Below are 22,396 nucleotides of genomic sequence, written 5' to 3'. Positions count from 1 at the left end.
TGTTTTAAAATATTGCCCTTAATTTCAGATTACATTTTGAATTGGCCGAAATCCCAGTCTAAACAGTACCACTGCCACAACAGTTTGCTGTAACGGTTAGGAGTGGTGGACTCTAACCTGGAGAACCGGGTTTGATCCCCCATTCCTCCACATCAAGACAGCTGGGTGATCTTGGGTCAGTCAAAGTTCTCTCAGAGTTGTTCTCTCGCGAGCAGTTCTCTCAGAGCTCTCTCAGCCCCACCTACCTCACAGGGTGTCTGTTGTGCGGAGAGGAAGGGAAGGAGATTTTAAGCTGCTCTGAGACTTTGAGAGAAGGGCGGGGTATAAATCCAATCTCTTCTTCTTCTTCAAGAGGGTGCTAGAGGTCAACTGAGGCAGTCACCCAAGGCAGTGGGGAACAGGTAAAGAGCTGCTGTCCCTGCCTCCTGTTCTACTTTCTCCCTCTATTCTGCTCTCCATCTCCCCCAGCCCTATCTAAAAACAATGAGGCAGAACATGTATGGCTGTCAAACCTATTGTTCACCTCCACTGTATATTCATCAGTGATATGCTCTGGGTCAAACCTGAATGGCCTAGTGGTTTAAGAACATAAGAACATAAGAGACGCCAATGTTGGATCAGGCCAAAGGCCCATCCAGTCCAACACTCTGTGTCACACAGTGGCCAGAAATACCAGTGCCATCAGGAGGTCCAGCAGTGGGGCCAGGACATTAGAAGCCCTCCCACTGTTGACCCCCCCCCCAAGCACCAAGAAGACAGAGCATCACTTGCCCCAGAGCCCCTAGCTATACCTTGTGGCTAATAGCCACTGATGGACCTCTGCTCCATATGCTTATCTAATTCCCTTTTGAAGCTGTCCATGCTTGTAGCACCCACCACTTCCTGTGGCAGTGAATTCCATGTGTTAATCACTCTTTGGGTGAATAAGTACTTCCTTTTATCCGTTCTAACCCGACCGCTCAGCAATTTCATGGAGTGCCCACGGGTTCTTGTATTGTGAGAAAGGGAGAAAAGTACCTCTTTCTTTACCTGCTCTTTCCCATGCATAATCTTATAAACCTCAATCATGTCACCCCTCAGTCGTCGTTTCTCCAAGCTAAAGAGCCCTAAGCGCTTTAACCTTTCCTCATAGGGAAAGTGTTCCAACCCTTTTATCATTCGAGTTGCCCTTTTCTGCACTTTTTCCGAAGCTATAATATCCTTTTTAAGGTGTGGTGCTAGAGACTAAACACCAAGGCGCACGGAACGCTGTTACCTTCCCACTAAAGTAGTACCTATTTATCTACTTGCAATTTCTTGCTTTCGAACTGCTAGGTTGGCAGGAGCTGGAACTAGAGACAAGAGCTCACTCCGTCATGCGGCACACTTGGGTCTCAAACTGCTGAACTACCGACCTTCCACAGCCTGCAGTTCAGCGTCTTAACCACTTGAGCCACCGCAGCTTCCTAAATCTCAGGAGGTACTTTCCTGTTGCGAGACCTTGGCCATCATTTTGATTACGTATATCAGGCCCATGTAGCCTGCTGTAGTGTTTTAGAGTTGGGTGGGAATAGACAGCGAGAAGGATTAACTGCTTTATTTATCAGGTAGAAGCAAGAGTGGCCTTGGGAAGCAAGCTGCATTAAGCTGTCAGGATGAGATGTTGTAAATCTCTTTCTGAGTGATGCTCGTCCAACTGTTTGGAACTTCCGAAGAGGAAGCATCACATTGGGGGGGGGGGGAGGCCAAATACACTTTTGCCAATTCAGTGCCAATGATCGCCTCTTTGTTTACCTTGGTGTGAATTCTGCTAGAATTTCATTTTTAAAAGGCCCAACAAATCCTGGAAATGAAACCTCAAGATTTCAGAAAGTCTAAGGCAGGGTCCCCCAATAGGGTTGCCCGCCTCCCGGTGGGAGCAGGGGAGCCCCTGCTTTCACAGGCTCTTGCCAGCCACTGATCCAGCTGGCCAGTGTGTATGTGTGTGTGTGGAATCCTGCCCACAACTGACCCTTTCAGGCCTACTTCCGGTTTCGGCCCTACCTCCAGATGGGGTGGCACTCTGGTTTTTGGGCAAAACTGTATGGTCTGAAGCCAATTTACCATAGAGTTTTGCCCAAAAACCAGAGTGTCACCCCCAACCAGAAGTAGGCCTGAAACCGGAAGTAGGCCTGAAAATGCCCAACATAAGTTTCAGTCTCCCAGAAGGTAGGTCAACCTGGTTACCCTGGTCCCCAACCTTTTTGTGCTTACAGGCACCTTCAAAATTCTGACACAGGATGGTGGGTATAGCCACAAAATGGCTGTCACAGGAAGTGGAGCTGGCCACAAAATGGCTCACTTTCAATAATACAGTGAATATCCCTGTGCTGTGGTGGCAGCTGCTATCACAGCAACATTTTAAAAATTATGTACAGCCAATCTCTAATGGTCAATCAGAAGACCTGATGGGCAAAAGCCCCACCTGACCCTGACCACTCTCTAAAAACAGTTGGTGGGCACCAGGAAAGTTATCTGTAAGCACGATGGCACCCAAGGGCACCATCTTGGGGACCCTCGGTCTAAGGTCTGTTTTTGAAAACTGAAATTGCCAATTCAAAATTTGAGTCTGGACCCAGTCCAGCGTGATAATGCTTTGTTTCAAGGCTGGTTAGGGCTGCCAAATCCCCCTGGGGGGTGGAAAACCCCCCGCCCCAGAGGCCTGTTCCCTGACGCCGGGGAATCGGGCCCCGGGGGGAACCCCGCCCCAGCGTGCACGTCACAGGGAAGTGACGTTATGATGCCGGGGGCGGGGCCACGACCATACAAGGGAAAACTATGGTTTTCCCTTGTATGGTTGTGGTCCTGCCCCCAGCGTGCCCAGCATCATGACATCACTTCCCTGTGATGTGCATGCGGCGCGCGCACGCACCGGGAGCTGAACTGGAGTCCCCCGCCGGAATACCCTGGAGGGCACAACTGAGAGAGGTTAACCCCTCCCCTAGCCAAGTCTCAGGGATTCCTGTCAGGTCAGCCCTCTCGTCCAGGATTAAATCTAGGATGGCTACTCTTTTTCCTGTGACTGACCTGGCACTGGGCAGCAGGATTTTATAGCCCAACAACATCACTTTGGCTGGAAGAAGAGCTGGAAGGAGCTACAAGCACGCCACTGTCTGCTGTCCCTTTCCATTACCTGGCCTGCCCTTCTCCAGCTAGAAGCCACAGGGTAATTATCCCATGATCCAAAAACAGAGTTGATTTGCCATTGAAATCAATGGGTTTATATATCCTTAGCTCTGCACTGGATTATGACCCAAGGCTTTGGTGCCCACTGCACAAACATTGAGGGCCTAACTACATGTTATGGTTTTCCCCAGGAACGCTGCTGGGTGAGATGGAAAGGCATCTTTTGAAGTTCTGTTCTTCCTACATGTGTTTGGGCCTGATTTGGATGAAGGCCACAGAAAGACTGGGCTTAGACCTTATTCTCCTCCCGCTTGTGCCATTTTCTCATCCAGAAATGGCCCTCAGGAGAGCTATTTACCCCATTACGGAAACGTAATAGGTAGATCATTAGTGCATGTGGCTTTCAGTGGGGCAAACAGCACCCCCTGGTGCTATTTCAGATCAGGGAAACAACATGGGAGGGAAGGTCTAAGCCCCTTCTCTGGGAAGCTCAGAGCTTCAGAACTTGCCTCTGCATCCAACTGTGAGGTATACCTGCCGTAAATGTAACAGGAAGGTAGGCCCCAGGTGTCAAAATTGTTCAACCTATTTCTGCAAAGAGGTTGCTTGAAGGTCTATGTTGGTACATGGACAGTTCAAATCAGACTAGCAATGGAGGCTGGAAAAAAATACATCCTTAAAATAAAAAAAGATCTCTGGCATCAGTTAAGGTAGATGTTTGCGTATTAAATGATTTAAACTGTTAAGAAGCGTTTAACAGCTTTTCAGTAGGAAACTGAACAGCGGCTCCTCTTCCTGTGGTATAGAGCTAAGCTTTAAGATAGTTTAGATCTTTTGTCCAATATAAATACCATATCAACTATCTCCTTGCATTAGTCATTTCCTCTCAACAAGTTCAGTAGGAGGTTAGCACGTTCCCATGTTATGGTAGGATTACTACTATAAATCTGCAGAAAGATTTGCCAGTTGCATTGTTTCTCAACCACCACTTTTTCCACCATGGTCTGATTTTGGCCAGAGTTCAAAGGCCTTTCGCGCGTGCATTCTACACATGACAATAGTGGTCTCTGAATCGCAAAGAAAATAATTGCAGAGAAGATGGAAACTTTTTGTGGTTGAACAGATAACTCCTTACCAAGGCCAGACAGCAGCAACAGTATGGCCCTCTGACTACACCGGGACCTCTTAGAACTAGGTTAAGAGCTAAGGAGCCTCTAGGATTCAAGGGTGGGTTTTTTTTAGGAAGCTGATATTGCAAAACCAAAAAGGAAGATGAAAGTCTTCACTTTTTTCTCCCTGAAGATTAACAAAGTCTAGAGAAGAACCTGAAAAAGAAATTAACCTATGCAGATATCTTGTCAGACCACTGATCCATGCAGTTCCATTTTGCAGACCTCGCATGCCATAGGCTCACCGGGAACTTGGGTTCATCCTGTTACTTGCAAGCTGTTGATTGACTCCTTCAACCAAGAAGCATGGAGCCTGAAACCTTCAGCATGCAAAGCAGACACCCTACCATGGAGCCACGGCCAGGACCGCTAAGATCCACCTAAAGAGGGGGCCTGGGAGAGTGAGCCCCGACAGACTGCAGAACTCTTGGTTGCAGGTGGAAGGCCACCTCCCATCTAGGCAGCTGCTGCCACAAGCAATCCCTTTCAACAGCCACTGCTTGGATCGTAGCTGATGAGCGGTGGCTCAGAAAAGGTCCGAGGGAAGGGTCTAGCTATCCTGGCAGGTGACTCCCCTTCTCCCACGAGGACGTCAATCCCCTTTGTGAAAGGTGAGGGAGTTGCAATGGGGTGTGCACAAGTTGCAGCACTGCTGTTAAAAGGGATGGGTAGGTGGACTAGGGTGGAGTCACTGGCTTCCTGCTTGAGGATGAGCAGGAAAGGAGGACAATGCAGGTGAGCGAGACACCCCCCCCCCCGCGCCTCTATCTGCTGCAACACGGGAGGCTCCCCAAATTCTTTACTTGGAAAATTTAAACACTGCCTCTGCAGAGATTCACTCAAGGCAGCTTACATCTCTGAGATAAAACAAAACAAGTAAGAAATGCATTAAAAACAAAGCGATTAACACACAACTATTAGGAAACAGGCCAAGGTGGCCAGGACTGGGGCATGGCCTTTGACACCACCATGAGTCCTCAGACAAAGATCCCCTTTAAACTCCAGCCCCCAATAGGCAGAGATCATCAGATGGAAACAAATCACATGACCCCCATGGGTCCCCAAGTCTCCTGGAATTTCATACCCCTAGCCCCCCCTCCAACTGTTCTTAGACACCCTGATCACAGCCTTTCCCTTAAAGAAAAAAGTGACATTTAAGAAGTATTATATGAACCACTAAGAATGGTTTCAGATGTTAGGAACACGCGCATATGTGTGGAGCTTGTGAGTCCCATTCCTTAGAGCTTCACCATAATGCATGAAGTGGAACATTGCTTCTCTTGGCCTGGTCACTTCAACTACCCCATCATCTTGCACTCACATCAAGAAGATGCCCACCCAAAACTTATCGGGAGACTGTGCATCTCCACACTGGGGAGAGGCTCAATTGTTAATCTGGGTATGCAGAGGTGCAGGACACAGGAATGTCTCCTGGCCTTCTGGAATATTTCCCAGCAATGAGAAGCTCCATGCCTTGGTAGAAGCCAGGAAATTCCCCATGGGCAGTGCAGATTCTCCTTTCACAATCATGCTGCAGCCTGCTGAAATTCTCCCAAATGCATAACACCCCCCACCCCCGAAAGGCAGAAAAGCCTTCCAGCTCAACGGATCCAGCAACATTCTTGTTCTCTCACTGTGTCAACTAGCAGAGAGCTCCTGAAATACACAGATATACCACTACCGATTGTATAAGCACCTCCAGTCTGGAAATTCTGGTACCCAGCTGGCCACATGTGTGGTGAGATACAGAGCCTGACGTTTTAGAACAGATTCACCAACATACACTGGCCACAAATCTATAACAGATTGGGAAAGTTAGGGGCTGATGTAAATTAAGCAGCCCCAGGACCGGCTGAAGAAGACTCACAGCTCAGGGGAACCGGTTTGTGTTCGGCAACTAAGGCAGCTAGCCCATCCTCCTGAATCCACCAGGGGCTTGGCAAAACAGCTCAGTGCCGGTCGCTGCAACTGAAAAGGCTGCCAGGTGCTGCAAGCTTGCTCCTCAGTGGGATGTAAAAGAGGCCACCTGATGCCAGGTGGTTGGCCTCTATTGACCCTGGAATTCTGCTAGCTGCAGACAAAATTAGTCATGAGAGAACAGTGTGTTGAGAACCGCTACTGAACAAAAGTTAATGAGACCTAGCGCGATAGCCAAGTATCTGATTAAAATCTAGATTCTGCCATGAATTCATCCTCTCTCAGCCTCCCATATTAACCTACCTATCCACTCCAGTCACCTTCAGAGGCCCTCCACCATCTGAGGCTAGACAGGCGACAACCTGATAAAGGGCCTATTTGGTCATGGTGCCGGAACATTAGAACTCCCTTCCCCAGGGAGATTAGTTTGTTTCCCTCTACGGTTGTCTTCTGTCAGCAGGTGGAGACTTTTTTTGTTTTGTTTGGCATACTCCCCCCCCCCAATAACTGTTATTAGCCTCCACTCTGTGTTTAGATGTTTTCATACAGTAATTGCGTATATTTGTTGTTGTTCAGTCGCACAGTCGAGTCTGACTTTAAAATGTTCTTTAATTTTGGAATGTTTTAATGTTTGCTACCTAAGGGAACCTATTCGGATGGAAAGGCAGCATCAAATGTTTTGAATAAATAAAATCTGTAAGAGAGGGATTATAATTCTGACCCAACTTGGCAGGGTTATTTATTGTTAAGGTTTTGGAAATAAAGTATATGAAATACTTTGAAAGCTCAAAACTATTGATCTTCGGCCCACCTATTCAGCTCACGAGCTGAGACTTGCAGGAGAGTTGCAAAGCTCGTAAACAGCAAGTTTTCCCTGCTGCTTTCTGGAAGAACCTGCAGAAACACCAAGGCATGGGTGTCGAACATAAGGTCTGGGGGCCAGAACTGGCCCGTCCAGGACTGTTATGTGAAACACGAGCAACTAGCGCAAGTGAGGGAACAGGAGACTGCTGGGGGGGGGGGAAGTGGGCGGAGCCAGTCCGACTGTGGCTTCAGCATGGTGGAACAACCTCATCTGCAGCAGTCAAGCAGTGTGGGAGCATCTGCCCAGTGCTGCACCGCTGGCTCTCCAGTCCACCCATATGAGTTTTCCTTTGCACTCCCCTCCCAGCCCATGGGGCCTTGCAGTGAGGATACACCAACTCGGAGCTTACCAGCTGCTGTCCTTTATACCGTTTATATCTCCGGTACCTGGCATTACATTGTATGGTACGCATGGCTTAGCCCAACAAAGTGACATTTATGTCAGATCCGGCCCTCATAACAAATGAGTTCGACACCTCTGCACCAAGGGTTCCACCAAACTTCCCAACTCTCTTTGCACCCCTTCAGAGAAGACTGGCAGGCCAGCAAGGTGAGGTTACTCAGTGACGAGCAAGATTCCACCAGGACTCTGACCCTTTGTTTATTTCTCACTACATCTGCACCTCTGGGTACTTGTCTTGTGTTTCATGTCCTCAGCTCTTTGCTGCCCACGGTCCTTCCTTTGTCACCTGGCTTCCCTTCTTCCTGTCACAAGATGCTGACATGACTTCCTGTCACCTGAAAGCAGCTCCGTGGGTTGGGTCTGGAAAGGCTGGAGACCACTGTGCAAAACAACCACGTAAAGGGTGTTTGTTTTCACAGAGCTAGATTCAAAGGGCAGCCATGTTGGTCTGCAGTCGAACAGCTAGGTTCGAGTCCAGTAGCACCTTAGAGATGGGGTGTCAAACATGCGGCCTGGGGGCCAGATCAGGCCCCCGGAGGGCTTCTATCAGGCCCGCAGTGGAACTGGCTGTCTTCTGCTTCCTCCAGTTCTGCTGCTCCTGCGTCATCTTAGGTCTGCAGCTTACAGATACACACCTGAACAGCATACTCACGATTTCAACAGCACAGACATTTTGATGCAATAATTCAGAGCAAGAGGTGTCAGTTATCAGACACTGTTAAATAAACAAAATATTGCAAGAGTGCTAATGTTTTAAGCATGATTTTATTTTAAGTTTTAAAAAAGCCCTTTGTGTCCTTTATAAAGTTTATATCGCCGCTACCTGGCATTATATTTTATGACACACAGGGCCCAGCCCAACAAGGTCTCATTTATGTCCAATCTGGCCTTCATAACAAAAGAGTCCGACACCCCTGCCTTAGAGACCAACAAGATTTTGGGGGTATGAGTTTTCGAGAGTCAAAGCTCCCTTTGATCCTGTGACAGATCTGACGAAGGGATTTTTAACTCTTGAAAGTTTATACCCAAACAATCTCTAAGGTGCTACTGCACTTGAATCCAGGTGTTTCCTTTATAATACAAATGCTGAGTTTTCTTATTCTGAGGGACTTACTACAGTCCCAACAGGGCTTGCAAGGCAGAGATGGTTCTGCCAGGCATTTGGCTGAGGACAGAGGCAACATTGATCTGGCCGGCACACTCCCCCCTCCCCCCTGCAAGGTGGTAGCACAATTGGAACTTTGATCACCATCAGTTTTTCAACTGTATTGCTATTATGGAATTAAGGGATTTTGTTGTTATGGAATTTTATTGTGATTTTTATCCATTTTAAACTGTATGAATCATAGAATCCTAGAATCACAGAGTTGGAAGGGGTCACACAGGCCATCTAGTCCAACCCCCTGCTCAGTGCAGGATCAGCCTAGAACCTCCCTGACAAGTGTGTGTCCAGATGCTGCTTAGAGACTTCCAGTGAAGGGGTGGAGCTCACCACCTCCCTAGGCAGCTGATTCCACTGTTGCACAATTCTTACTGTAAAACCACAACTCTTACTGATTTTGGTTTTGTTGTGCACTGCCCTGAGCCCTATTGGGGAATGGGAAGCATAAAAAGCTTAATATAATAAATAGTAAAATTCTAAAAAAAATAAACTAGAGCTGTACCAAATAATCTGTCCCCCGCACAAAACAACTTGTGTACAATTGCTAATTTAAAATATGCACTGCACCTCACCACCTGAAATCAGATTATTCCAATCACCCAAGTCCAAAATTACCTGATATTGCATATGTGGGTAATCTTTTCCCTATCAAGATGCGACGCCCATCACTGTATCTGAATGTTACGAAAACATATGCAAAGCCATTGTGTTTCGTCGCTAGGTTACAAACTCCAGAATACACAAAAGCCACAATATTCCCCCAACTCTTTGTACGCAGTTGCTAAAGAGAACTTTTCTCTGGGGTTGCAATTCATGTGTACGAACATGAGCATCTGAACAAACAACCTTCTCAGTGCTGATTTGATCATGTTGTTATGACTGTGGTTCCATCGTTTTATCGGCTGAAAGATCTCAATAAAAACTGGTCCCAAATCCAGAGAATGATTGTCATATTTGCGTTTTAAGACTATTATTACGAAGTTGAATGTAACTCACCCGGACGATGATCCCCATACGTTTACTTTCGTAGGTGAATGGGAAGATCTGCAGAATGGTGTAGTTTAAGATGTGGCCACCAGGCGTCCTCAGCTGCACAGAAGACTGATCTCTGCCGACCAGAGTCAAGCCTACACTCTCTGTCCACTGTACCAGGGCCACCTAAACAGAGGAGAGGTCACAGGTCAGATAGACTGCTGAGTTCTGAAGTTCAGAGGTCATGCAAATGAAACAGGAGGGAAGGGGGGAAAGGGAAGAGGGCGAGGCAGAGAACAAAGTTGCTCAGTTCTTAATGGAACTTTTTTTTTTACCCAGCAAATTTCATCTACTACAGCCCTGCTGCTATCAAAAGTGTGTTTACCCCTTCGTCGCCAGCATTTCTTCCCTGGCACTCTGGTGTTAAATCTGAATTTTGTTGCTGGTGGTAGCTCTGAGCATTGAAGTCACAATGCAAACGACTTGAATGATTCGAATGGAACATCCTTACTGAGACAGAACATGCTCTAGCGCTTCCTTATATATTGCAAGGGAGTATGGGATATGGTGACCAGCATGACCTGCGTTAAGGGCATATACTGTGGAAAGATCACATAGTGGTCAGTAAGACAATGCATGTGTGCATCCATGTACATGCACGTTGGCTCTATGTTTTTGTAGATCGTGGGCAGGAAGTGGTGGTGGGCCCCATGTAGCCCCATTGTGCCCCCCCCCAAAAAATATGAGCAGGCTCTTCTAAATACAAAAAAGAGGCTGCATTTCTAGAGTTGCCATTGCCGACTCCATGTTGGGAAATTTCTGGAGATTTGGGCATGATGGGGAGGGGAGGGATATCAGCAGGGTATAATGCCATGGAGTCCACCCTCCAACGCTGCCATTTTTCTCCAGAGGAACTGATCTCTGTAGTTCAGTTTTCGTTCTGGAGGATCTCCAAACCCCACCTGGAGGTTGGCAACCCTAAAGATGTCCTATAAAGCAGACATTAAATTGACACTGCACATGAAGCCAGCTTGTTGCTGGACTTGGACAGGTCCTCACTCCAGCCTCCTCCCTTAGCATACAACATAAGAACATATAAGAACATAAGAGACGCCAATGTTGGATCAGGCCAAAGGCCCATCCAGTCCAACACTCTGTGTCACACAGTGGCCAGAAATACCAGTGCCATCAGGAGGTCCACCAGTGGGGCCAGGACATTAGAAGCCCTCCCACTGTTGACCCCCCCCCCAAGCACCAAGAAGACAGAGCATCACTTGCCCCAGAGCCCCTATCTATACCTTGTGGCTAATAGCCACTGATGGACCTCCGCTCCATATGCTTATCTAATTCCCTTTTGAAGCCATCCATGCTTGTAGCCGCCACCACTTCCTGTGGCAGTGAAGTCCATGTGTTAATCACTCTTTGGGTGAAGAAGTACTTCCTTTTATCTGTCCTAACCCGACTGCTCAGCAATTTCATGGAGTGCCCACGAGTTCTTGTTTAAACCCAGCTCCACTTACCTGGAGTGCACAAACGCAGACTCCAAAGTTAACCCAAGTTACTTTCTTTCCTGCCCACAAACTTGGATTCAACTGCATTCTGGAATCCTAGTTTGCTGGGAGAAAGCCAATGCTGGTGAACACTGGCACCTGCATTTATATCGAAGGTAACCACAATTGCCTTTTAAAACTAGGATTCCTTACATTGCGCCTCACGTGAGTGGGAGCGAGGCATCCATGCCAGCCTGGATTATTTATTTATCATAAGCAAAATTACACACAGGAAACATATAATAATATAAAATATGTTAACTGAGTGGATTCAGTGAGTATACAGACAGGTTGAACAACCAGACTAAATACTAAGGGAAAGTTCCCATCTCCCTGGAAAGCACGTTGCTCGCATTCCTGTGACAGATGAAAAATAGTTTGGCGGGCTGCAATCACATTCAGGCCCTGGTATTTTGCCCCACTTAAACAACAGGTCTTAACATCTGCCAAAACCTTTTCCTATTCTCCTCGTGGTGCACCCTGGGTAATGCTAAAGAGGTAGAACTTTTGGCTGCCAGACAACCGTAAGATCTCCTGGCTAGCCTGGAAACAAGATAGGTTCATCCGCATTGTCAGCTTAATGTCGGATTGACATGACGACTGTCTGCAGCCAGAGGCTTCGATCCTGTGGAGCATTTCTGCAGGCAAAAGGGCTTCTATCCATGGAGCCTTCCCCCTCCTGCCGCACCCCCCTCCCAAATGAGATAGTCCCACTCTGTGGACAGAAACATTATGCCGGTGGAAACATTCAACTGGATCCATTTCAGCGAATTTTCTGCACATAGCCGTAACCAGCCTCCGAACATGTGAAATTAGCGGAACAAGGTCCCTGTGGTGGAACTTGTAAGCCCGAACATATTCTTCTAAGCTCTAGCACAGGCTAGTAACATCTTGGTTTCCATCCCAACTACATAACAAAAGACAGGCGTTTCAAAAGAAGGCCTGTGGGTCACACTGTGAGTGCGTGAGGGAACAGAACACATTTGTGCTTTAACACTGGTTGATGCCAGGTTATTGTAAAGCGTCTCTGAACAGTTTCTGGTGAGAGAAGATGCCTGATCTTTCCTGCCTTACACATTATGGGCTACAGAAAATATTACCATTGAAACTGCCCCGGGAATCCAAACCAAGTGTAAAATATTCAAACATCATCAAAAGGACAGCCAATCAGCTTTTCTACAACAGACATGCAATGTGAAGCAAGGCCCCTTAGCGATGTTTCCTGTTCACTAATAATAATTATCTCTGATTTTGAGGGGTGTTACCAGCTTCCCACCAAAAAAAGCACAGCTTGAACTATGCTACATTGTTCAGCCCTGGACTTGGGGAGGAAGTAAAATAGCTGGAATGGAATGAGTGATGAGGGAAATGAAACAGTAGTGATTTGTTACCAAATAGTTGAATTTAAAAGGTGTGGAAATAGTAAGGTAATTGTTTGGGAATGCTACTTGTAGGTTCCTTATTATCCCCCAGCCTCTGTGTGGTGGTGGATAATGTTGTCAAGTCACATTGGACTTATGGTGACTAGGGATAGGTACAAGCCCCAAAAATGCAGTTCACATTGGTTTGCGATTCATGGGTGAACCATGAACCAAGCCACTTAAACCAAACAGATGAGTGGCGGAGAGCTGTTTTTCATGTTCTTCATGCTCTTTCATGTTTTTCATGATGGTGTTTTTCATGTTCTCCATGAACCGCCATGAACCGCATGAAAATTCGTGAAAGTTCGTGGCAGTTCTTCAGCTTGTGAACATTGCTTCACAAACCATGAACCAGCCAAAATCCGTGATGAACTTTAGTTTATCAGCCAGTTCGTGCTCATCCCTAATGGTGATCCCATGGGTTTTCAAGGCAAGAGATGTTCAGAGGTGGCGTGCCATTGCCTGCCTATGTGTAGTGACCCTGGACTTCCTTGGTGGTCTCCCATCCAAGTATTAACTAGGGCTGATCCTGTTTTAGCTTCTGAGATCTGAGGAGATCAGGCTAGCCTGAGTCCTCTGAGTCAGGACCCAACCTCTACAGCAACAGCAAAGTCTCGGCAGCCAGCATGCTATAGTGATTAGAGCTAAGACTAAACTGGATTAGAGCTGGACTAAGATCTAGGAGACCTGGGTTCAAATCCCCAATCCACCATGGAAGTTTGTGGGGTGACTTTGGGCCAGTCACACACACTATACAACTGGAGTGAGACACAGTGAAATACTTGGGACTCTATTCTTTTTTCTGTACTCTGGTTACACCTTGGCCATTATTGTATTATTGAATGTCTTGCTACATACATATACATTCTGTTTAGCTATAGCAGTGGTTCTTGTGCTTTGTTTTCTTGCAGGATTAAAGAGCCTAAATTTTCTCCTATTTTCATTCCATTTAAGAAAGAGATCCCAGTCTTTTGCTGTTACGGCTCAATCTGGCCAAAGCAGCCCTAAAAGTAAGGCTAGAGATGAAAGTAGAAAATTCAGGGAAACTAGTTTTTCAATGCAGTAAATTGTTATTTCATTATAAAGCTACAGCAATCTAGCAGTTACTTAAAAAAAATCAAAATATAAAAATACTAACTAGGCAAGTAGATGATTAGGGCACAATATCATGTGGACAATGTTCCCTCTAAGCTGAGCTAGTGTGAGCTAACACATTTTTGTCTTTGCTCAAAAAGGAGGGCTCCAGAGCAAACTAATTTATGCAGCAGCCAAATCACTTGCCAGTAGCTCACAAAGTAGAATTTTTGCTCGCAAGACTCCACAGCTTAGAGGGAGCATTGCATGTGGATATGCCAAAAACCTCAGTCCAGTTTCTATGCAAAAACAGAGCAAAACCTCTATGTTGGAGCATCCATACAAGAATGTATATGTTGCCCCTACTGGGGCAAACAGCACATTCAGGGCCTTATTTACTAGGAAATGGCACAAGAGGAAACAGTGAACCCTTGCCTAACTCCATGGTCCCTGTTGAGTCAACCCATGCAACAACTGTGAGAGCCAGGGCAGTCAGCGTGCTGGACTAGGACTAGGACCCAGGTTCAAACCCTCATCTGCCATGAAACTCATTGGGTGACCTCAGATCAGTCTTTATTAAAGGGTTGTTGTTTGGGGGACAAAATGGGGAATGAGCATGGATGCCACCCCCTAAAGTCTGCTTGAAGAAAGGGTGGGATAAGAATTCATAGATCTCTATAGAAGTATAGATAGAAGTATAGAGCCTATATAGATCCTTGCTAGTCTATCAATTTATTTTTATTTATTTTGGGATTTATATCCCGCCCTACCCAAACGGCTCAGGGCAGCTAACAGGTGGCTATGCCGGATTAAAAAGTAAAATACAATAAAACATTATTACATACATAGTAAAATTGGTGCTCTAAGATTCTCTAAGACTCCCCAAGATGTGCGGTATCCCGCGTTGGCGGCCAGAATTATTAGTGGCGTGAGCGCCAGGAATGATATTTTCCCCATCTCCGCCGGGCAGCATCTACCCCCTCCCAATAATAGGGGTAGATGATAGGATCGTATCACGGTGGGGGAATAGCGATGGCTCCTACTCAAAAGCCTGGCGGAAGAGCTCCGTCTTGCAGGCCCTGCGGAACTGTATAAGGTCCCGCAGGGCCCGGATCTCCGTCGGGAGCTCGTTCCACCAGGTAGGAGCCTGTAGGATTGAACACAGATGTTGGAGGAGGAGTGGGAGAGAGCCACATTTGACACTCTGACCTCCTTGGGATAAGGGTGCGATTAAAAAGCGAGATGTAGGATTGCCAACACTGGGGTGGGAAATTCCTGGAGATTTGGGGGTGGAGCTTCAGGAAGGCAGAATTCAAGGCGGGAAGGGACTTCATTTGGGTGATAATGCCATAGACCCCACCCTCCAAAGCAACCATTTTCTGATTTGTTGTCTGGAGATCAGGTGTAATTCCAGAAGATCTCCAGGCCTCCCCTGGAGGTTGGCAATCTTAGCTGAGAGAGAGAGAGATGCTTGGTAAACAAACTATTAAGGAAACACCACAAATCTCCAGTATCCCCCTCCTTACAAGGAGAACGTCCCCTCAGGGCAGGGAGGAACACGGAACAGTGCCCCAAACCACAGTGGCAGAAGCATCACCAACTGTTTTCAAGCCAACTCCCTCATTTATCTGCACAAAGGTTTACCCTTTCAACTCATTAAGTCACATCAAGCTATTGACAGAACGGCTATTGATTGATAATGCTCCGACGCTGGAGCGAGCCAAGCAGATCCCTGTTTATGGTTAGCCACAGCTCCAAAGCCTCAAGTCACATGGGTGTGAGGAATGCTGCCGGTGAGCCATTGATCAGGACATTCTTTCACATCCGGCAAAGCGGTGAAGTGTTGTCAAGGTTAAAGGCCAGGCTGCCAACAGTCCTCTCAGGCCGTTTATCTCCGATCAGATCCTACCTATTACATTTCCCTTCTCAGTTACTGTATGGCCTCAGCCTGACAGGACCATCTAGCCCCCTAAAGGCTGTAACTGATCTCTCAATAAAGATGCTTTTCAAGGAGTCCCTGCCCAGGAATGCGCACAGGAAACAAATTTAGGAAATCCTGCTTTGTGTTTCAGGAAATGGATCCTGTACCAACTGGTAGAAATTACCCTTGCTGCTCAAAAGTGGGATGGGGGGGAAAAAAGACTCCACAAAACATCCCAACCACAAGGTTTTGTTCTGATTTTGACACGAGCTGACCTTCCTGCTTTAATAATATTTTATTGCTATAGAATTTCAAAGGTAGAAATCTGGATGCCAATTAAAGAGTTGCCCACAGGGAATGGCTGCTTAGCGCCATCTTCTGTGAAGGTTTCAACCGGCATTCTGCTCTAATTTAATAGTCATCTGTAGTGCGGACTGCGGGAACGCACACACACATCTCATGAGCACAGAGAAAGTCTGGCGTACTCTGGGCTCTCTCTCCCCCAATCAGTTTTTTTAATACTATGGTTCAGCACTTGATTAGGAATGAGATTTTAGCACATTCTTTTTTTTTTTTTAAATGTGCCCTGACTCTTATAGATGGTGTAGACTTGAAATTTTAATGGATCTTTTCCACGAATGCCACTTTTATTGTGTTGCTATAGTCTCAGGGTTGCCAACTCTGGGCTGGGAAATTCTTGGATATTTGGGGGTGGAGCCTGGAAACAGCAGGGTTTGTGGAGAGAAGGGACCCCGGTGGGGTATAAAGCCAGAGAATCCACCCTCCAAAGCAGCCATTATCTCCAGGGGAACTGATTTCTGTTGTCTGGCGATCAGTGTTAATTTGAGGAAATCTGCAAGCCCCACGCCCTGGCAACAAGCAGGGGGTGGGCGGGTGGGACTTACCAGTGGAAAACTGAGGACTAGGTTTCTGTTGCCAGTGATGTGGTGACTTCACTTCCTGTCCACACCAGAAGTGATGTTATCACATTGCTGGAGACATGGGGACACCCTGTATTTGGGCAAAAACTTTATTGTAGAAGCCGTTTTTACCATAGAGTTTTTGCCCACAGCACCATGATAACATCACTTCCAGTGCACACTGTAAGTGACATTATCACATCACTAGTGACAGAGGCCTAGTCCTCAGTTTGCTGCTGGTAAGTCCCCCTGCCAGCCAGCTCATCGGCCACAGGGATCTGGAAACGCTACCCACCTCAACGTTGGCAACTCTAACAAATCTCCCCCACATTTGATGCTAACAGGAACTGAATAGCTGTGCACACTGATTTCTTTGAGCATATCCAGATTCCTCCCCCCATAACATTAAAGAAAAATTACACAATCCAACCATATTAGCTCAGGCTTTTTACCTCATCAGGACTAGAAGCTTGGTACACCCTGCACGAATCTTCGTAGTGCCTCTCCGCTTCAGCTTGATCTGTCACACCATTGGATTCATAGACAGGAGTCACGTTGTGGCAGAGGGCTATTGCTTTCACCGCCTCGTGGACCCGACTGCTCAGAGTTTTCCGGACTTTGGTAGCCAAGGCGGGGCCTTTGGAAGCAGGTGGCTCCTGGGACTGCTAAGAAAAAGGACAAAGCCCAGATTGTGTCAATTGGGAGGAAGGTCCCATAGGTAGATGCCTGCCTCTTGCCTTCTGGGAGGCTGTTCCACAGCAGTAAGACACCAAGAGGAAAGGCCCAGGCTGCAATGGATCTTTCCTTGGAAGCAAGAAGACTGCAAAGGAAAGCGCAGTTATATAGCATTACATAGCACTCATGTGCCATTTCCAAACAAAAATAGGCCAATTTTGCTATTGGATTTAATTCTTTTTTTTGGGGGGGGGGAGAAATGCAAGTTTGTCTTTGACTGACAAAAAGCTGTAAAAGAAACTCCAGATTTCGAATCCAACTCCAGCAGCTTTGAAAATTCAGGAACAGCCTTATCCTTACAAGAAATTTTATTCCTATTTAGACATGGATAACTGATGTAGAGGAGCTGCAGTGGCTCAAGTGGTTAAGACACTGAACTGCAGGCTGTGGAAGGTCGGTAGTTCAGCAGTTCAAGACCCGAGTGTGCCGCATGATGGAGTGAGCTCCCGTCTCTAGTTCCAGCTCCTGCCAACCTAGCAGTTCGAAAGGAAGAAATTGCAAGTAGATAAATAGGTACCACTTCAGTGGGAAGGTAACAGCATTCCATGCACCTTGGTGTTTAGTCATGCCTGCCACATGTCCACAGAAATGTCTTTGGACAGCGCTGGCTCTTCGGCTTTGAAACGGAGATGAGCACCGCAACCCTAGAGTCGGATTTGACAGGCTTTCGAGCAAGGGAACCTTTACCTTTACCTGATGTAGAGAGACAGTGGGTTGGATCCAGCAGTCGATTTCCATTAATAGAGGTGGGGGAGGGGATTTTTGCTGAATCCCTCCTTCTGCGGCAGATTCACCCTTTACGCTGATCCGGAAGGGGAGGGTCTCTGTCCCCCAAGAAGCAGCATTTCAGAGAGCTCTTTGGGTGGCCACAAAATAGGGGGACATGAGAAAGTCCCATTCTGTTGACGGAACTCCCTCCCACTGGAACCAACTCAGTTATAAGATCCCAGTAACTCAGTCTGTTCAGAGCTGACCAGAGATATTTTAATCCAGATTCCAATTAAATTTTAATCTATATTCAAAGCCAGTCCTTTAGATGATGTAGGTCTTCTTAAAGCAAAGAGAAGGTCTTCTACATGCTATGAAACATTCACTTTCTTACTCTAACAGGGCATCAAGGCTTTTAAACAAATCTCTTCATATCTATTTAGAAAAACTGCACAGATAAAATAAAACTTTATAAAAGTGCTAAACTGTGTCTTTTGAGGAAATTACTGAACTAAGCAAAAAAAATAAGACTGAGCAAACAAACTTATGCATTCATTAACATGATCACTGAAAACAGATGGGCTGACAGAGGCAGAAAGCAGATCATTTAATTTTTAATACTATTTTTAGAGTTCACATCAGACCTTTCAGGTAATTTTACAATTACTAAATTATGCCAGTCACAAGGGGAACATATAGTCATCCCGTTTCCTGCTCTGTTAACCTCTTGTGTCAAGAGGACAAAAGTTTCACTTCCAGGTCAAAGGGCATAGCATGGTAACAATAATTAGAGCAATGAATCAGAACTACAGTTTAAATGAATCATGGTTAGCAAATGCTTCCAATTACTAAAGAATCTAACCTTTTAATTATATTTAAATGTATACTTCTCAGGAAGCTTCCTTTTACCACTGTTCAGTGCTACTTTTCCATACATAAATGAAAACTGTATCAGTTAAACTTTAATCAAGATCTGTACCAAAACCCAAGATAACCTCATTGATTGCTATAGTTTCTTCTATAGTATAGAAGAACTGATAAGTGAACAATCAGTAGGAGCCGCCGCCGCCACCATCATTACGCCACCACCACTTCTGGTAACATGGGGGTGTGGCCTAATAGGCTAATGAGCTGTACTATCAGGGGTGTGGCCTAATAGGCTAATGAGTGTCTGCTGTTGGGTATGGCCTATTATGCTAATGAGTTCCTGCTGGGCTTTTTCTACAAAAAAAGCCCTGAGACGATGTATTTATTTACAGATTGGTTTCCAGGAACAGATCAGCAGCACAGGACTCCAGACAGACAAAAGAGAAACCTGGTTGAGGCACATTGATTTAGAGAGTAGTTTCAATGTTCTTCACTACTTTCTAGCATAAACAGGCTGTTGCTGATTAGCCAATAGGCTGGATCCTAAAACACACAGAATCCCACCCACACCAGCCTGCTCTTTCCCCAGAGTCTGACTAAATGGCACAAGGTCCGCTCATTGCCAGAGACAGGCCTAACAACTGGGGACTCTGCTTCTCTGTCAGAAGTAGAGCCAGAGCACTCTGCCACACTGCCTCTGTCTGCTCTTGTCCTGAGCCAGACCTGACATCTCACTTCTGCCGGAGGTAGAACAGAACTGAAGTCCTGCTGTGTTTTCCCTCCAACAGCTCATCCCCCTTCTTAAAGGTGATTGGCTGCTGCAGCAGCACTCCCATAGGCTCAAGTGAGTGTCTGTTTCCTCCTTAAGAGGTGGGACAGCCTTCTGTCCATCACAGCCAATACTTTAAACTGAGCCCAGTAACTGATGGGCAGCCAGTGAAGTGCCTGTAGGATAGGAGTAATACGCATGGTCCGTATCACTCCCAGTAATAGCCGAGCTTTGGCATTCTGCACCATTTACTTTTTTGGGGACTATTCCAACATGCATAGTTTGAAAATAAGGGCTGAACTGAATCATCATTTGCTTGGTTCCCCCCCTCCCAAAATGTGAAATCCTAACATTAGTCTTTGAAAAACCTGAATATGAGAGAAACAGAGAGACTTTGGGATTTTTTTCCCTTACATAAAAGCTCAGGGATTGACTCACCTTTATTCTTGCTTGCTTGCTTGGCTGAAGCTTTACCACATAGTTCAACTAACTGTATGTTCACTACCATGAGAGAAAGATATTCCTCTGTTCATAAAGGTGACACTAGGGGCTGAACTTCACATTACTTTTGACACTTGTCCATCGTGGGGATTTACAGTCAGACATCAGCTATGCAGTTCTCAAGTAAGTGGGTTTCCCAGTTCAGATTTGGACAACTGAGCTCCCTGGGGAAGAACGTGGTCTCTGTAAGTCCCTATGATGGTTACGTGAATAACCTAACATGTAGTTTGGCACCTAGGGCTCTTGAAGGTTCCAAACAAACAAGTAAAAAACTTTGAAGTAACAACAACATGCTACTACCCTATTGTGCATTTCCTGTCCCAAACCTCCAGTCTATGGGCGTGGATCCAACAAAGCATTTATTGACCAAACAACATAGCCTTGTAAGCTGCTGGGAAACTCCCTTCAATTTCAAAAACTAAACACTGTGTCCCATAGAATGAGATATCGGGCTGGAGAAGACACACATGCACCAAGTTTGAAGGTCAATTAAGCCTAAAGAACCATCGTCTCAGTTCTTTGGCACCTGATCATAAAGTCCATCATGCAACTTTCCAATGACATTGCTCTGCTTACCTGAGTGTATATACTGAATATGTGGCTCTGAACTTCATCCATGGAGTCTAGTCCATAAGCCACAGTTCCAAGGTGCAGGCGTTTGAAAACCATCTCGTTTTGCGTTAGGGTCCCTAGAACAGGAGCAAAATTCTAAGTCAAGTACAACCAAACCAGGGCTGCCCATAATTATCCCTGCTCTTTGATCCACAGTGAAGAGACGGGGCACAACATGTCTGCCATGTTTTCCCCCTAGTATAAAGCAACATGGCTGTTTTGATTTCTAGGGATGAGCTGAGATAGCATAATAATATGAAAAGACTGACTGAATCCCTAGCGTAACCTGTGGGAAGACAATGAGTTGGATCCCATGAGGGGAAAATCTCTGAAAGCAAGGAAAGAAGCAATTTTTGCCAATTCCACCCCTGCAATGGCAGCTCTCCTATCCCCCCAGGAGCAGCATTTGGGAAGGGACAATTTGAGCTGCAGTGAGAATGGGGAGGCAGGGAAGTCATACTTCCTTGTATGGAATTTAGATGGGATCCCACCCCACTGAGACCAGTTGCATCTTGATCTAGACTTGTATCATATTTCAACTTTCTGATTGAAGAGGAAGTACCCTAATGTTGGGGGTATACTTAGAATTCTTCTTTTTTATAAGGCAGATGGCCAAATGTCTCCTTTTAAGATTTGAATCAGACCATCAAGGTGAGTATTGTCTATTCAGACTGGCAGTAGCTCTCCAAAGTCTCAGGCAGAGGTATTTCACGTCACCTTCTGCCTGGTCCTTTATAACTGGAGATGCCAAGGACTGAACCTGGGGCCGTCTGCATGCCAAGCAGATGTTCTACCACTGATCCACAGCCCCTCTCCATACACTGAGCCACAGCCCCTCCCAATTGGACCACCTTAGACTAGAGGTTGTCCATGATGGGCCAAAACCTGCATATGCGCATTATAATAAAGTGGCGTTAGCTCAAGACTTCCACCTTTTGAGTTGGCTTGCTGTGCGAGGAAAGGCAGGCAGGCGCGTAAGCCCGTCAATCAACAGGTTTGTGTCCATCATGAATTAAGAGCAAACTTCTCTTACTTGTGCATCAGAACATAACTCCTTCACCTGCAAAGATACCTGTTTTATCTGTAAGCAAATAGGATATTCTTCCTAATTGTTCTGGGATTGTGCTGGATCGAACCACAGTGCCAGGAATTTTGGAATCCCTCCGGATCATCCAGCTGTAGACTATTTTCCCCATGTCGAGGTTCACACGTAAACTATAAAGAGGAGGGAAAAGGCGGAGAAAATAAGCAAGTCATAATACCTTAAGTATATTTCTTTATGCCAGCACTCAAAGAGAGGCATGAAGCTGTGTGGGAAATACTGTGCAATGATATACTGAACATTGTTCTAAAGAGTTGATTTAAGATTTTCCTCCCCAATCTCAAGTGCGGTCTGTTTGCATGAGCAGGACAACGCAGTGACCAGGATCCAAATGACCATGCATGGTTCCATGAAGGCCTAAGGGGATTTTACTTGGTGTTTCTACTGAGGAACGTTCCTCATGCTAAACGCTGCACCACTTCTGCAATGCAGGAGAACTGCAAATTAAGCTTGTTGGTGGTGGGAAGTACTGTCAAGCTGTACCTATGGCGGCCTAGTAGGGTTTTCAAGGCAAGGCAAAAAATTCACTACCCCCCTTACAAAGTTCACTTAGATGCTGGAAAAGACCCAAACATCTTAAGGAAC

The 22,396-nt window shown here is 46.2% G+C and overlaps 1 protein-coding gene across 1 annotated transcript in view; it reads right to left on the bottom strand.

Moving 5' to 3' along the window:
* Window positions 1–22,396, bottom strand: part of ATP9A (ATPase, class II, type 9A) — a 152,781-nt gene that overhangs the window by 36,419 nt on the left and 93,966 nt on the right. The window contains exons 13-16 of the mRNA XM_015423186.1: window positions 21,782–21,924; window positions 20,674–20,786; window positions 16,970–17,182; window positions 9,656–9,817 (exon numbers count right to left, since the gene is read on the bottom strand). Of these exons, the coding sequence (XP_015278672.1) occupies window positions 9,656–9,817; window positions 16,970–17,182; window positions 20,674–20,786; window positions 21,782–21,924 (631 nt within the window). The remainder of the gene's footprint in view (window positions 1–9,655; window positions 9,818–16,969; window positions 17,183–20,673; window positions 20,787–21,781; window positions 21,925–22,396) is intronic.

Source organism: Gekko japonicus, unplaced genomic scaffold (genome assembly GCF_001447785.1).
Source record: "Gekko japonicus isolate JY-2015 unplaced genomic scaffold, Gekko_japonicus_V1.1 scaffold737, whole genome shotgun sequence".
In the NCBI taxonomy this organism is placed as follows: domain Eukaryota; kingdom Metazoa; phylum Chordata; class Lepidosauria; order Squamata; family Gekkonidae; genus Gekko; species Gekko japonicus.
This window is presented reverse-complemented; position numbering and strand designations above follow the sequence as displayed.